The 16274-nt window shown below is 52.5% G+C and overlaps 1 protein-coding gene across 2 annotated transcripts in view; it reads right to left on the reverse strand.

Annotated features, from left to right (window-relative positions):
- Nucleotides 1-3840: 3840 nt before the first annotated feature.
- Nucleotides 3841-16274, reverse strand: part of RAC2 (Rac family small GTPase 2) — a 31175-nt gene continuing 18741 nt past the window's right edge. For both annotated transcript variants that reach the window (XM_060414176.1, XM_027967761.2), the window contains exons 3-7: nucleotides 10983-11100; nucleotides 10283-10345; nucleotides 9801-9960; nucleotides 6452-6584; nucleotides 3841-5847 (exon numbers count right to left, since the gene is read on the reverse strand). In XM_060414176.1, the coding sequence (XP_060270159.1) occupies nucleotides 6454-6584; nucleotides 9801-9960; nucleotides 10283-10345; nucleotides 10983-11100 (472 nt within the window). In that variant the 3' untranslated portion in view covers nucleotides 3841-5847; nucleotides 6452-6453. The remainder of the gene's footprint in view (nucleotides 5848-6451; nucleotides 6585-9800; nucleotides 9961-10282; nucleotides 10346-10982; nucleotides 11101-16274) is intronic.

Genomic DNA, 16274 nt, shown 5'->3' on the forward strand with positions numbered 1-16274 from the left:
TGCTACTGGTCTCATAGGTTAATCCTTTAGTTTTCTTGTTGTTTACTTTTATCATATCTTCTATCTTCTGAGGGATTCTCTCTCTCTTTTTTTTTAGTTCATTTTATCTTCCAACTCTTCTAATTTTAAAAATTTTCATCAGCACAGTTTTAATTTCTAAGAGTTCTGTTTCCTGATTATTGCTTTGTTTGGCATTCTGTATTTATTTGTGGACATAACACATTTCCTTTTCTCTCTAAGACAGCAATAGTGATTCCTCTGACGTTTTCTTCTGATCACTACTATGTCTCTATTTCATGCTAGTTTCTTTTTTTCTATTTGTTTGATTGGATCCCTTTCATGTTAGAACTTCCCTCAATTAACTAGTCATCTTTGGTTATCCATTCATTTTGCAGAATAAAGCATTAAAAATTGGACTGGAAACTCAGTCATGTCCGACTCTTTGTGACCCCGTGGACTGTAGCCTACCAAGCTCCTCTGTCCATGGGATTCTCCAGGCAAGAATACTGGAGTGGGTTGCCATTTCCTTCTCCAATGTAGGAAGGCAGGACTTGCAAAATAGTGAACACCTTTGTAGGAATAGCTGGATGTTTTGTCAAGAACATCCAGATGTCACCAGCTGTCACCATCTATAAGGCTTTTCACTGGGATGGTCAAAGCCTGTCCATGGTTTACTATTTGGGATGAATGTATGCCTGGGTGCTTGCATTCCTAAACTGGCTAAGAGAAGGAGGCTGCGGTCTTCTCTGTTAAGTCTTCAGACTTTCACTGAATCCCCTCTTATCAGTCAGCTACTACTGTGTAACAAACAACCACAAAAATCCTCTGTGGTGCACAACAATAAGCTTTTATTTCACTACACACCTTCAGGTTAGCTGGGATTGGTTGATCTAGGCAGGGCTTAGATAGGCTGATCTGCTTTGAGCTGTAGGTCTGCAGGTCATCTGGACACTGCTGCTCCCTGTTTCTTATGTACTCTTGGAAATGGCAGGCTTCCTGGGATTTCTTTCATCAGCACAAGAGAACATGGTGCAAGCACAGCAAGCCTCTCCTTTTGAGGCATACGTTAACATCCCATGGGCCAAAAGCAAGTCACACAGCCGAGGCAGCATCAGCGGAGTAGGGAAGCACACCCCTCCCCCAGAGGGAGAGGAAGGAGCGAGTGATTATCTGCTAAGTGTAATCAAATCTACCACATCCTCAGTAATCGGTCTGGGGCCTCACCCCATCTGCTTTGTGGCTAGTGTCCTCAGGTCCAGAACTCTCTGGTTGGATTTCCCTGCCTGGGTTAGGGAGGGGTGATTGCTGGGTGCATAGTGCAGGGGAGAGGACCAGGGAGTCTAACTACTTATATAGACTTCTAAACAACCCCCTGTTTTCAGCCTCCGGCCTCACCATCTGTGGTACCTGGGTCTGCCACTTTGGAGCCCCCTCACAGTTCTGTAAGGCCAGTTGGTTGCATCTCTCCTGTCTTCAACCCCCCTACCCCACTCCGCCATGGAAGAGCAGGCACTTAGATTTGTCTTTCCTGGGCTCTGTTAAATCATTTACCACCCCTGCATCTGCTCTTCATGCTTATGTGCTGCGGTTTGGGGCCACAGGTGTCTCCTGGTTTCTTTGAAGATGAGAGTTTTGTGTTTCTGTTTCATGTTCTCCTTGTTGTCAGGCTGCTTTTGGCCAAGGGTGAGGGGGTGGAAGCATCTCTACCTGGCACCTTGAAACCAAGGTCTCTTCCTTTTTCTGTTGAATGCACTTTTGTGGTATGTTGATCAAACCCCGTGGCAGATGTTGAGTTACACGTCTGTCTTCTGAGCCTCTGGGGAGCAGGCGGCTGGGTCTCACCCCTTTCTGCCCCTCCAGCTCCCAGCACTTGGCACAGAATGTATTGTTAGCATATGGGAACTGAATTGAACTGAACTTCAGACTACATGGATGACTGCTCATCATTTCACTTTCTCAAAGCCTTCCAAAGTCTTCTAGAACTATCCTAGATCTCTGTTTCACTCCCTGCAGCTTACTCTGCTCTGCCTCCCACATCCCATGAGGCCTACCTAGATGACGTCGATTGGCCCCAGTGGTGACTATTTCTTGGGCAGTGGAGGAGTTAAGAGGGTAGGGAGGAGAGTTAAGAGATCAAAGGAAGAGTCAGCAGGGACTTTGGCCCCAGAAGAGGCATTGTTTCAGTATACCATCATGTTATCTTTCATGATCCTGTGAGATGGCTGGGCTCTGTCGTCTGACTCTTCTGTTCCACAGGATGTTGGCTGGGGTGGCAGTCATCTGGGGACTCAACTGGGCAGACATCCGAGATGGCTCCCACACATGACTGATGCCTTGATGAGGGTGCTGGAAGGCTGGACTCAGCTGGGACACTAGAAGGATTGGGTCTCTCTCTCCTTTAAAGTCTTTTTTTTTTTTTTTTTGTCTGCTTGTTCATTTATATAAACACCAGAGGCTTATCCAGCATCCACTAGATGTCAGGTACTTGCTAGGATCATGGTGACCCTACATCGAGGATTCTGAGGGGCATAATTACATTTGTAAATGAAGATGATTTCCCAGGATGCCTGCTGGAGGTTAGACAAGGCAGGGAGAGTACAGGCAGGAAAGCTTGTGAGAAGGCATAACTACTGTCCAGGGGATGATTGCAAGGCCTAGAGCAGGAAGCGATGATGGGCCAGATGACAAGGTAGGTTTAACAGATATTGGGAAGCTGAATTTTCCAGTCTTGGTAACCAGTGAATGCTAGGAGCACAGAATGGGAAAAGCCAAGGGGGCCCCTGGCCTCTGTTTTAGAAGAAGACACAAGGATAAGCCAGACTCCACGACAGAGAGCCCCAAATGAAGTAGGCTTATCTGGCAGGTGCTCTCCTGCCCATCAGGTGATGATTTCATTGCAAGGGGCCGTTCCCTGATACCCAGTCCAAGCCTGACAGTAGCAGGGTGCTTGGGAGTGGCTGCTGTCAAATGAGTGAACATCACCATGTTGTCAGCTCTTGCCCATAACTAACAGTTCTTCCTATTTCAAAATTCTTCACTGACTTTCCTCAAGGTTTCTCTTTCCTTTCTGAAGGCCTTCTGGTCCTCAGCCAATTTGCAAAGCAGAAACAAGTGACTCACCCAATGTCCAGCAAGTTCTGGACACAATGATACAGAGGAAGGAGCATAGAGCTAGGAGTCCTAAGACCTCAAGCTAATAGTAATAGAAGGCATGACCAACAGCAGCATAAACAAATAAGTGGTTTCATTTTTCCTCTGTTCCCTTAACAAGGTAGCCATTGGCAGTAGTTCAACTGCTGACCAAAGTTTTGAGGGATCCAGGCTTTTTTATCTTTCTGCTTCTCCATTCTTAGAATGTTAGGTTGTATTTTTCTGTTTGTGGTTTCAGGTTCATAAGATGGCTGCTGCAGCTCCAGACATCTCATCAGAATTCACTAGAGAAGGAGCCAGGACACAGGGCAGTGTTGGTTGGTTCTATCACTTTTTTAATGGAGAAAAATCAAAACTTTCACACAGGCTGCCTCTCCAATTGCTTTTGTTTTATGTCTTACTGGCTGGAACTGTATGAACTTGGAACTCCAGCTGCAAAGCAGGCTGGGAACAAGTATTTTTGTCTAGGGCTAGATACATTGCTGTTCTGAACACAGCTAGGATTCTATTAGCAAGGAGGATGCAAGAGGTGGTAGTGGGTTGAAAAGTACAGTGTCTGCCTTAGTGAACTGAACCCTAACTCCTATGTCTCTGTTTACTTCTTTGCAAAACAGAGTTGCTAGTACTACATTGGGGGGCTACCAGGAGAATTAAATGAGATCATATGTGCTAGGTGAAACCACACAATGGTGAGAGTATTTATTTCCTGACTTTATTACTGGTATAAAACAAGGACTGTATTCACTGGGGTAGGCTTGGTAGAAGAGGTACCTGGCAGAGGAGGTGTGAGCACGGGAGAGAGGAAGGCAGGGTGTGGCCAGGCTTGCGGCCACCAGGATAGTCCTGGATTTATCCCAAGGCCCCGTTAGGCAGGGAAGAGAAAGAGGTTCTTCTCGACTCTGGCCTGCTGGGAAAAGCCTTCTTATGGCTTCTAAACCTTGGACCTCTTAGAGTGTGGGTTCTGACCCACGCATATCTGTGTTTGTGTTGTGTGTGCTGGGGATGGGGTGAGGTAACAGTGTTAATGATTTTTGAGGTTGTTTCAGAAGAGAGGTAACTTTAAAAACATAACAACCTTGTCTGAGCTGAAACTGAGAAAGGACATGGGGCTTCCCTGCCTACATCCCATCCCTTTCTAGATGGTGGAGCTTTCAAGAGGGAAGGACAGTGAGGTGAGATCTTGCATCAGAACTTCAGGTCTCGGGGCAGTGGAAGTGGCCAGGAGCCCTGGGGGAGCCAGAAATGGAAATTCAAAGCATTTCACTGGCTGCGAATTGAGAGACTTCTGGGTTGTCAGGACAGTGTCTCATATCTCTTTGTAAAAATCCTTTATTTTAGCTTCTCTAGACTGTCAGCCCCTGAGGGCAATAACTCGAGTGAATTGCAGGGCCACACAACAGTGCCTGGAACAGAGTAGGTGCTTGGTAAACTTGTGTTGAATGGATGGATGAAGCTCAGATAAATAGAAGCAGGATCATCCGCAGGATTGGAAAGTCTAGCATTCGTGAATCAGCAAACACTGAGGGGAGATTGGCTCCATACCCCTCAGTGGCGCTTTAGAGATGAGCTTTGTTAATCCTGACAGCAGCCTCTCTTAAACTTCCCTGTGCTTAGTGCCTCCTGGGACTGGCACTGGTTCCTTACACTGTTTGGACATTTTCCTGGGACCGCCAATATTGGAGACTGGGGTTTCTGGCTTGCGATTGGTTGAAAGGGGGAAGATCTAAGGTGGACCAATCAGAGTAAACCTTAATCAGAACTTTGCCTGTGGCAGGCACTTGCTCTTTTATGCTGAGCTTGAAACTGGAAGGGTGAAGCCATGAGAGTCACTGTGCCTAAGAATGAACCAGACAGCGGAAAGTATAGGAAAGTGAGCCCTGATGACTTCATTTGAGCCCCCTTGATCAAGCTGCACCTGAAGTCATGATATTTCCAATCTCGAATCAATAAATTTATTTTCTGCTTAAGCAGGGTTTCTATTTGCAATGGCAAAAGTCCTGACTGGCAAGGTCTGAAAGTTTTAAGACTCTCACAGATAAATGCAGCTCAGGGTCCTGTGAGTGGAGCAGAAAGACTTGAGAGATGGCAGGAGTCAGCAGGACCCTCTTTTTTGGTTGACTGGGCAGGTACTCACAGAGATTTAGAAAATCTGAATGTATGTTGTCCCAAAAGGAGGACTAAGACCAGAGAGGAACAAACCTTCTGAGACACTTAATTTAACTCCTCAGAAGAAGTCTCAATAAGCAAGACCATCAGTACTGGAGTATACCACTGCCCCAGAAGGGAAGGAGAGATCCATCTCTGAAGGTATATAAGTGGTGGCCAGCAACCATCTGGCCTGAAGTTCGCAGAGGGCATTCGGGTGTTGAGGGTGAAGGGAAGAGTAACGGGGTAGATGACGCCATGTGTGGCATCTGACCGCAGCAACGCAGGGGTGGCTTACTGGGTGCTGGGACCTCCTTTTGGCCCTTGAGAAGGCTGGAGCATGAGGGGATGGGGGCGCAGCACCTACAAATTTATACTCTTTGGGCCCCCAGGGGGACCTTCAGCACAGAGAAGACAGTCAACCAAGCTCTGCAGCCATCTTGCTAAGAAACACCACAGGAAGGGAACAGCATGGCCAGCCAGGGGGCCACTGCGCATTGGGTGGGGCCCTTGGAGAGTCAGAACCATCTGGCTGGGAAGGCTGGGTGCATCCTGGAAGGAAGACAAACAGGGGGTGAGAACTGGGGGCCAAGCAGAATCCACAGCCCGCTCCCAACTCTCCTGGCTCCCAGCTCAGCCCAGCTCCCAGCTTGTGCTCAAGGTTGGCCAAGTCCTCTCTATCCTTGTGGGCGCCTCCCACCCCCACCCTTTCCTCTTCTGCCCTAATAGCCTCGGAGCTAGTCTGCCCTGCCTCTACCCTATATGTGAGTGTCGGGTCTCCCGGCTCAACTGGGCTCTCCTGAAGGACAGGAGCTGAAGTATCTCTTCACCCTGGTCCTCTCTGCCCTCCTGCAGGGACCGCACATTGGGAGCTCAGTGACACCGCGCTTGGCTCCTGTTACCTGGCATTTTTTCTGATACTTTGAACCCTCCTTCTGGGAACTGGGCTCACAGAGCAGGCCCAGCTCAGGCAAATGAACCAGCTGAGGCCCCTTCAATGGTCCCCCTTCTGTCCTGGCCTAAATGCTGCTCCTGGTGAAACCTAGGGCTACCAAGCAGTGGCTGAACGCCTCCCTCCCAGCCACGGCCTGCTGTGTGTGGGGAGAGGAGAAGAGGGGGAGGGAGTGTCGTTAAGCCATGTGGGTGGGACTCTTACCCCTAGAGGATGCTGCAGGGGCGCTTCTGTGGCCGTGTGGGCTGCGGGCACAGGACGGCTCGGATCGCCTCATCAAAGACAGTTTTCAGGCCTCGCTGGGTGAGGGCCGAACACTCCAGGTATTTCACTGAGTCTGGGTCAGGGCAGCAAGAGAACAGAGGCCTAGGTCAGGGCTGGGCAAAACCCCCTCCCAAGTCATACAACCACACCAGGCTGTGGGGGCCCCCTGGGCTGTGTCCCTCACACATTTACCCCCTCTGTGCCTCAGTTTCCTCATATCTGAAAGGAGGAACTTTATTCAGGGGAAAAGGTTAAGACCCACGACAGTAGGTTTGTGTCTCTCTCGAACACATAAGCCCATAAGTTGTGGAGGGTGGCAGGAATTTTGATACCTTCCTGGGAAGAAAGGAGCTCAAGCTACAGTGACCAAATCTCTCAGCACTTCACTTTCTTTCAGAAGACTGCCACATTCCTGCCTCCACCTTCCCGTAGGAGGCCTGAAGAACCCATGGGCTGCTCACCAGGACCTTCCAAATATCATCGAACTGGTCCTTCAGATCACCCCATTTTACAGATGAGAAAGCTGAGGCTCAGAAAAGTCACTAGTCCAAAGTCACACACTAGACATTTCCCGTCCCCTAGGGGCTGCTGAGAACTCTCAGCAAGAGGAATGAGAAATGGGGAGCCTTGTTCACCTTTGAGGGGACTGTCCTTCTCCCATGTGGCCACTCAGGGCTGGAGCCCAGGGCACAGTGAGGAAGGCAGGCTGAGCCCCACGCCCGGGGCAGTGTTCATGACCTTCTGGAAGGAACCTGTGTGAGTTTCTCTGTTCACAACAACCCAAGCTGTCTCCCTGAAGTGAGCAATTGACAAGTTCTCCCTGAGAGAAGCCTGGGGGCCAATTTTAGGAACCAGAGGAGGAGAGGGGCAAGAGCATGGAAATTTGCCTCCTCCCTAGAGCCCACTCCTCTGCGAGGAGGAAGCAGAATGACACTGATCGGCACCTGCTCCCTGCTAGGCGCTGAGCTGGGTATTTCCGACAACCCTGTGAAGAAATTCTGTGAGTCCCCACTTCCTGGGTGAGGAAACGGGCCCAGAGAGGGGATGCCCCAGGCCCAGAGACACACAGCTTGGAGAGGGGAGCCAGGATCTCAGGAGGGGCAACCTGGGATGAGGGAAAGAAAGGATGGGGCAGGAACAAGGACACTGAAGCTCAGAGAGGATGTCATTTGTCTAAAGCCACACTTGGGACTCTCCCATCGCCCTTGCATATGGGAGCATTGTCCCAGCAGGGAGCGTGGGCAGTGGTCCCAGGGCCAGGCTGGCAGGCACAAAACACCAGGACTTAGGTCTGGGAGTCTCACGTAAACTTCTGTGCCCAGAAGAGTCTCCCTGGGCATTTGGCCACTGTCTCCTTGCAAGGGACTGTGAGGGACTGTGGCCAATGTCCACTTCTTCCTTTCACACCCACTAACTGTGTCCTCCCTGGCACCTGCCACCCTCCTACTTCTTGGCTAGGAGTATCCAGAGAAAGAGTCCTGACTGGGGGCCTGGCCTTGCTCTGCACCCCAGTCTCCCACCTTGATCATGACTGAGGGAGCCACGCAGCCCAGGTTCCAGTCTTAGCTCTGCCACATCCCAGCTGGGTGACCTTGAGCTCTTGACTTCTACCTGAGCCTCAGTTTCATCCTCTGTAAAGTGGGGTGATGAGAGTTCCTCCTTCATAGTTGCTATGATGATGAAGCAGGAGAATGCACAGGCCCAGCACCCAGGAAGTGCTCAACCCATGGCAGCTGGAATTGGCAGCTGCACCACAAGTCAGCACACTGGACTGGTGGGCAGAGGCAGCCACTGCCTCACCAGCCCTGCAGGCTCCCCAGGCCTCCCCCTTGGCCTGGGCCAGTCCAAGGCAAGTCCAAAGTCATATGTCACTGCCTCTACCCCATCTGGGATCAGCTCCAAGAAAAATCGGCTAGAGGCCAAGGCAGGACCCCCAAGTCATCTCTTTCTGGCAGAGAAAGGACCTTTAAGGAGTGTGCAGGCTGGCTTGTACAGATGGAAAAACTGAGGTCCAGAGGAGGGGAGCCCCTGATCCGAGGTCACACAGACAGTGCCAGAGCTAGTACCAGAATCCAGGTTTCCAGGCCCCATCTTATCCCAAAGCCTCTGCTTTAAAATGGAAAGGGTCTCCAGCTCAGAGGCACTGTCTTTGGTGGAAGGAATCCGGAGGGCAGGCTGATCAGAAAGAAGAGAAGGCAGGGTCAATCCCCAGTATCCCTGAGGAAAGACCAGAGAGCCTGGGAGTCAGAGCCCCCAGGATGGGGCGTAGGACCCAGTGTTTAAGCGGCAGCAGAGGGCCCCCTGGGAAAGATGGCCTTGTCTCTGAGCAAGTCATGAGAAAGGGGAGGTGGAGGCTGCGGTTTCTCTTCCTGTGGAGAGATGTGAGTCCCCAGGGCCCTCCCAGTTCCGGCGGAAGGAAGAGGGTTAGGGTTGAGGGAGGGAGGGGCTGGAGGAGGCCCCACCAGTTCAGGGGCCAAACCCTGGGTGACCCAGAGAGCCCTGGGTAGCTGGATTGCAACTCATAGTGGCCAAAGCCTGCTGGTGGTCCCAGGCTCTTGGGCAAGTGCCCTGTCTCCAGGCAGCAGGCAGGTCAGGGCCTGAAAGATAGTAGAACTGGACACCATGGAAGAGGCCAGACACACCAGTCATAGCCGGTGCAGACAGCCCTGGGCCACCACGAGGAGGGCCCCACGCCAGTGCCTTGCGGTTCTGTGTTCAAATCCTGCTTCTGCCACCTACCAGCTGTGGGACCCTGAGAAGTCACTTCACTTCTCTGGCCCAGTGACGGGGAAGCAAAGGGGAGTTGGGCTGAGAAGCTAGGAGGGTGGGGAACAGGGGGTGAGAAGGAGGCAGAAGGGAAGGCATCACCCTTCAAATCCAAGCTAAAACAACCCCTCCAGGAAGCCTTCCCAGAAAACCCAAGCTTGAGTTGACTACTCCTCCTCTGAGAAACCACAGCGCATCCCACTCCAACCCTGCTCTGTCTGTCACGTCAGAATCTGCTTATGGATTGCACTAGTACCAACAGTGATCAACACAGAGCGCTTGGTGCTTCTCTGGAGGCTTCACAGGTGTGAATTCACTGAATTCTCCTAACCACTCAGAACCACTTCTATTGCCACATTTCACTGATAAGGAAACACAGGCAGAGAGGCTAAGTGACTCGTCCTGGGCCACACAGCTAGTACCCGGCACAGCCAGAGTTGGAATGCAGTCTGGCCCTGGAAGCTATGTTCGTAATCACCACAAGGCTGTGTCAGAGTTCCCCTCTCTGAGCCGAGCCCCCTACCAATCTCCTTGGCCAGTGCCAGGCCCTGCGGGTAGGTGATGGGTGCCAGCTTCTTCTCCTTCAGCTTCTCGATGGTGTCCTTGTCGTCCCTCAGGTCCAACTTGGTGCCTACCAGGATGATCGGTGTGCTCGGACAGTGATGTCGCACCTCGGGGAACCACTGGGCCAGCGGGCAGGGGCAGGAGGTCATGCAAGGAGTTGGAAGAGATGAGGGGCACCAAGTTGGGAGAGGAGAAGAAGGGGGCATGAGGGTGTGTGGAAAGGAGAGGGCAAGGTCAGAGAGTAAAGTTAACTATCCCAAATGTCTCTGAGACCCGAGTTCCCCCATCCCCGCCCACCAGCCATGGTTGGCACTGGGAACCCTCTCTGCCCACATCCTCTGCTGCCCAGAGGCAGGCCAAAGTCTCCAGTCCCTCCCTGCCATGCTCCCCTCTTCAGGGTCGCCTGCCCTAACACCTAAGGTCCTGCTCCATCCCACTCACCTTGGCCCGGACGTTCTCATAGGAGGCTGGGCTGACAAGGGAGAAGCAGATGAGGAAGACGTCCTGGGGAATCAAGCAAGGGTTACTGGTGAGGGGAGGCCTGGAGGCGTCCAACCTGGGCCCTCCACACCTGGGCAGCTACTGAGGGCTGGAGCAGCCCAGGGGATGCTGGGCTTTTAGGATCTGGCATAGCAGGGTTTCCCTTCTGTACAGCAGGCTGCTGCTTGTTTATCCAACACTTCCTAAAGGCCGGGGTTTCTTCCAAGTGGGTAATCCTCACATCACGCTGTAGCGATGCCATTGCTACCCCACTCTACAGACAGGGAAAGTGAGGTTTACAAGGATTAAAGGGTGTGCCTTCTGGAATTCCAGAGTCCGTGCTCTTACTACCCCTCTGTCGGTTTGCAGGTCCCAGCCCTTTCTCTGCCACTGAGCCACCTGCCGCTGTGCCCTTGTCTCCCTGCCCCCTGCCATGCCCCCCGGAGGCTGATCATCCCGAGCTTCCTTTGGAGCCCTGTCCAGGGTCTGCCTGCCCCACCCACTGGGCACGAGGTGGAGCCAGAGCCCACGGGAGGACGGGAAGGTACAGTGAAGACAGACAGAGGCGAATGCAGGGCAGGGACTCCTTGAGCTGGGCCTCAAGGGGAGGGTCAGGGTTCACCAGGCCGAGCTGGACCACGAGGAGGGTGGGGCGACGTACCGTCTGCGGGTAGGAGAGTGGCCGAAGCCGGTCATAGTCCTCCTGCCCAGCTGTGTCCCACAGCCCCAGGTTCACAGGCTTGCTGTCCACCATCACATTGGCTGAATAGTTGTCAAACCTGTGGGAACAAGACAGAGGGTCCATCTCCAGCCCCAGAGTCCACGGACTTGCAGTCCCTGGTTCCATGACAGAGGCCAAGACCCAGAGAGGAGCTACAATGGGACCCAAGTCACACTTCACTCTGCAGTTGGGGTTAATTTTTAATTTTTAAATGCCAATCCATTGTATTAAAAGAATGTTAAACACAGGAGAGCATAAAGAAGAAAACATTGTCTTTACTCTTTTTCTGCCCTGTCTATCCTTTCTGGGTTGGGAAGATCCCCTGGAGAAGGGATAAACTGCCCACTCCAGTATTCTTGGACTTTCCTCATGGCTCAGCTGGTAAAAAATCTGCCTGCAATTCAGGAGACCTGGGTTCCATCCCTGGATTGGGAAGATCCCCTGGACAAGGGCATGGCAACCCACTCTGGTGTTCTTGCCTGGAGAATCCCATGGACAGAGGAGCCTGGCGGGCTACAGTCCATGGGGTCACAAAGAGCTGGACACGACTGAGTGACTAAGCACAGCAGACAGCACACATCCTTTGAAGAGATGATTTTTCGAGACTGTGTAACATTCTCTCAAAGGCACAATCAGAATAAACTTTACCCTCCTCTGAGGCTGAATGCTGCAGCTGGTCAACCAATTTTTTTTAAGTTATTTTTTTATGTGGACCATTTTTAAAGTCTTTATTGAATTTGTTAACAGTATTGCTTCTGTCTTATACTGTGTTTTTTTTGGCCTAGAGGTTTATGGGATCTTAGTTCCCCGACCAGTGATTGAACCTGCACCCCCTGCATTGGAAGGCAAAGCCTTTATCACTGGACCCTCAGGGAAGTCCTGCAGGTACCCATTATTTGTTGAATGAATGCTCATTTCCATCTTAGTTTGGGTCCCCCCAGAAGCAAACCCTGAGATGAAAGTTTACTTGGGAAGTGATTCCAGGAGCCAAGGGAAGGGGCAGAAGCTATTGAGGTGTTACTGGGGGGCAGGTGGAACTGGGATTCCATCTTGCTGGGACCTCTGAGCTCAGGGCATCCCCCTGAGGAGGCAGAGAGCTGGGGTATTTATTCACCTTCTCCACCTCCCACTGGCAGAGGGATATCCTGGGGTATTAATTCACTGGCCTTCCAGCCCACCCCAAAAGCTGCCAGTCACCGGAGATTTCAGGAAATGCCATTGGCACACACTGGAAAGGCACGTGCTGAAGGATATGCACATGCTAGACTCCCTGCCAACGCCAGACAGGCCTCTGGGACAATCACACGAGCTTCCAGATTTTTTTAAAGGTTCAGTTCAATAGTATTTCTCGTTACACACATTCCTGAGAGGCAGCAGCTGGTCTCTAATGCTGTGCAAAAAGAAACTGGGATCAGAGAGATAGAGTGACTGACCCTAGCCACACAGCCAGTGAGCAAGTGACCCAACCAGGTGTGAAGCCAGTTCTGATTCCAGGTCCAGCGTTCACTACCCCATGCCACAGCTGCTTCCGCAGCCTCCCTGAGGGCGAGGGACCACCACCTCTCTCTCTGCACTGAGGTCACCCACACAGGTCCTGCTTCCTGTCCCCTGACCTGGCCCACTGAGACCTCAGGCTCCTCCAGCTTGTCTCCCTTCACACATCAGCCAAGCCGTTTCCGTTTCTGGCAAGACTCAGGCTTCCTGCCTCCTTGAGTCTGTTCACACTGTGCCCCCCTGCCTGGAATGCCCTCCCACCCTCTGCTTGTCGAAGGTGTTTCCTCACTCCCAGGCCGCATGGTCCACCGTGCTCTCCAGCCTGTGCCCCTGTCTGCCCGTGCCTCTCTTGGGAATACTCCTCTGTGCCCTCAGCACTCCGTCTCCCATTCATGCTTCGAAGCCCTGCCCAGGCAGTTCCTCCTCTGTGGGGAAACATCCCGGCCACCTCTTTCCTTGTCCCCCACCTGGAAAGATTTTGTCATCCCCTCCCTCAGGCAGCTGCTTTGCCTAGAATATGAGCTGGCATTAATGTGTCTCTCCTGCCATGTAGCTGGGGCTCCATGGGGGCAGGGTCCGTGTCTCTTTATCTCTGAAATCTCAGGACTGGCACCTAGTAAGTGCAGGTAGAACAGAATTAAACTGAACCAAAGCACTTGGGAAGCCACCTCCTCCATGAAGCCCTCCAAGAACATTGCTCAGTGACAGGCTGCAGAAGCCCTAGTGCTTCAGAGCAACTCAAAGACATTTGTCTTGTGACAGGCACCCTCCACCAAAACAGTGGGCCACTTGATGCTTTTAATACCCTGTGCTTGTCCAGCCTTCACTTCCTCAGATGGCCCTGCTCCCTCCTGCCTGGAAAGTTCCTGCAAATGCTCTTCCCCTGGCTTCCTCCTCTCCTTTCCAGGTGCCAGTCTGACTCTTACTCATCCTCTTTCCAGCCCCATCTCAAGGTCACCTCCTCCAGGAAGCCTTCTCTGAGCCCCAGCCAGGTCAGCGCCCCCACCCCACCCCTACTCAGTAATCTGTGGTGAACTCAGCACCCAAAGGCATCAGGCTTGGCTTGCTCCTCGCTGCCCTGAGGCCAGCATCGCATTTGGCACCTAGTGGCTCAGCGGCAAAGAATCCTCCTGCCAATGCAGGAGACCGAGGTTCAGTCACTGGTTTGGGAAGATCTCCTGGAGAAGGAAATGGCGACGCATTCCAGTATTCTTGCCCGGAAATCCCGTGCACAGAGGAGCCTGGCGGGCTACGGTCCATGGGGTCTCAAAAGAGTCAGACACGACTGAGCGGCTAAATGACAACAGCAACAGTTGCCCTGCGTCTGCTCTGGGTACCACCCATTACCGCTGTGGGATTTCAGGCCAAAGGCACTATTCAGGGAGACACCGCAGGGCGTGATGGGAAAAGAAGTCCCTGTGTTTTCTTTGGCTTCGGCCAGAAACACTCCTTTGGGGTGAGCTTAGGATATAGGGACTTTATCTCCTCTAATGTCTAGTCTGAAATTCTGACACCAAGAATTCCCCCAAGATTCCTTGAGCCAAGGATATCTATCTTCTCTGAACCAGCTCTAGGATCTCAGGGGCCATGGTGATGGGGAAAGAGCTGACTTGTAGGACCTGTCACAGGACTAAGCACTTGCTCTGGGGCCAGGCAGAGGGCTAGGGACCTTCATACCTTAGGTTTTGAAGTCCCATGTGACCCAAGGCAAAAGAACCTCAAATTATTCTCTTTAGACAGTTGAGGAAATCAAGGCTCCAAGAAGTCAAATAACTTATCCAAAGTCAGCCAGCTCAGGAGCACAGGAGCTGGGATTTGATCTGGTCTCCTTCTGAGCACTCATTTGTGAGTGAGAGAGAGTAGACTAATGCTCCATAGGAGGGTGGATTTGCCTGGGGACAGCCCCCCGCCCCCAGAGTGGGAAGGGAGCAGAAAGTTCCTTGTGAAGCCTTGTCCTGGCTGTGTGACCCTGGGTGAGTAGCCCAGCTTCTCTGAGCCTTACTTTCTTCACTGTGAAAAAAGAAAAGCCCCATCTTTTAGGGCCACTAAGAGGATCCAGGCAGAGAGGACTTTCAAGCCATCCCATGGGGAGATGCTGAGAAGCTGAGCAACCTCATCCTGAAACAGCCCCCTCACTGGCCCCTCCCCAGAGCCTGAGGGATTCCTGCAGAGACAGTGATCCACAACCCCTGAGTCCCCCAGTCCAGAGACCCGCAGGCAGCCGGGACCAACGGAACATACACCACCACTGTGGCCAACCCTCACTCTTTTCTTCCAGATGAGGAAACTGAGGCTCACAGACAGGAAGGGACTTGCCCAAGATCTCACAGTCAGTTGGTGGCAGAGCCAGGACTAGATCCTGTTACCCAGTTCAGAAAAGCCTGTGGTATAAGCATCACTGTGGGTTCATGGCCAGAGGCTCAGTGAAGTTTGAGCTCAGGTGCAGGGGCTCCCTAGTGGCTCAGATGGTGAAGAATCCGCCTGCAATGTGGGAGATGTAGGTTCCATCCCTGGGTTGGGAAGATCCCCTGGAGAAGGGAAAGGCTACCCACTCCAGTATTCTTGGGCTTCCATGGTGGCTCAGACGGTAAAGAATGTATCTGCAGTGCAGGAGACATGGGTTCGATCCCTGGGTCAGAAAAATCCCCTGGAGGAAGGCATGGCAACCCACTCCAGTATTTTTGCCTGGATAATTCCATGGACAGAGGAGCTTGGCGGACTATAGTCCATGGGGTTGCAAAGAGTGGGACACGACTCAGAAACTAAGCACAGCACAGCACGTGGGGCTGACCCGGACCTGTGCAGAGGGCAGGGGGTCCATGCTTGCTGAGCACCCGGGGGTCCCAAATGCTGCTCCGGGTCCTTTATACTTAGATCATTCAGTGGACCCAGGAACTGGATTCTACATTGTGTCTGGGATTCAGAGCCCTAGAGTAACCTGCCCACGGTCACACAGCTGGTATGCTTTTACCCAGAGTCTATGTGGACCCCTTTCTGCACCCCTAGGCTACACACTCGGCTCTGTAGCCCTCCACCATGGAGAGGAGGAAGGGCATGGGACAGATGAAATGGCCCTCAGCCCTGCGCATCACTTGACCACCACCCAGGCCTCCAGGGAAAGGAAGGTGGACTCACAGAACACAAAGAACACGGGGCATGCATGGCTGCTGATTTGGGGACAGGGAGCATTGATATGTCAGGCGAGGCATGGACCCCTGTGAGGATTCGCGGCCCGGTCCTCGGGACAATAGGGAGCCACCGAAGGCCTTCACCAGGCGGCGGTGACATGCTCAGCTTTGCATTTGGAAAGGTTCTCTTGGCCACTGGGTGGGAACATCTTGCAGAAGGGTCAGAGGGGAAGCTGGGAGACAGAGCCACTAGTGAGAGAGGCGGGTGGTTGGAGGAGGTGCAGAGGCATGGGTGTCCCAGATGGGATGGGAGGGGACAGAGCCTGTGTAGGAGCAGTGAGCAGGCTTGAGCCAGCTTGACACAGGGAGGGATTAACACACCTGGTGGCAGGAGTATGGGGCAAGGGGGGCATTGCGAGGCCAGGTGGGAAAACTTAGCCCGAACCCTGGAATCTCCACTAGGGAGGCTGGGCGCCATCCTGTCTATGGGAATCCAGGCTGGACTGCCAGTTTACAAAGGAAAGTGAAAACCTAATACTGGCCCATCTGACCCGAATTAACTCCTTGTGTTCTTCCCAGAGAGAAGTTCCGCAGAGCCAAGCTCCCTGCT

Source organism: Ovis aries, chromosome 3 (assembly GCF_016772045.2).
Source record: "Ovis aries strain OAR_USU_Benz2616 breed Rambouillet chromosome 3, ARS-UI_Ramb_v3.0, whole genome shotgun sequence".
Lineage (NCBI taxonomy): Eukaryota > Metazoa > Chordata > Mammalia > Artiodactyla > Bovidae > Ovis > Ovis aries.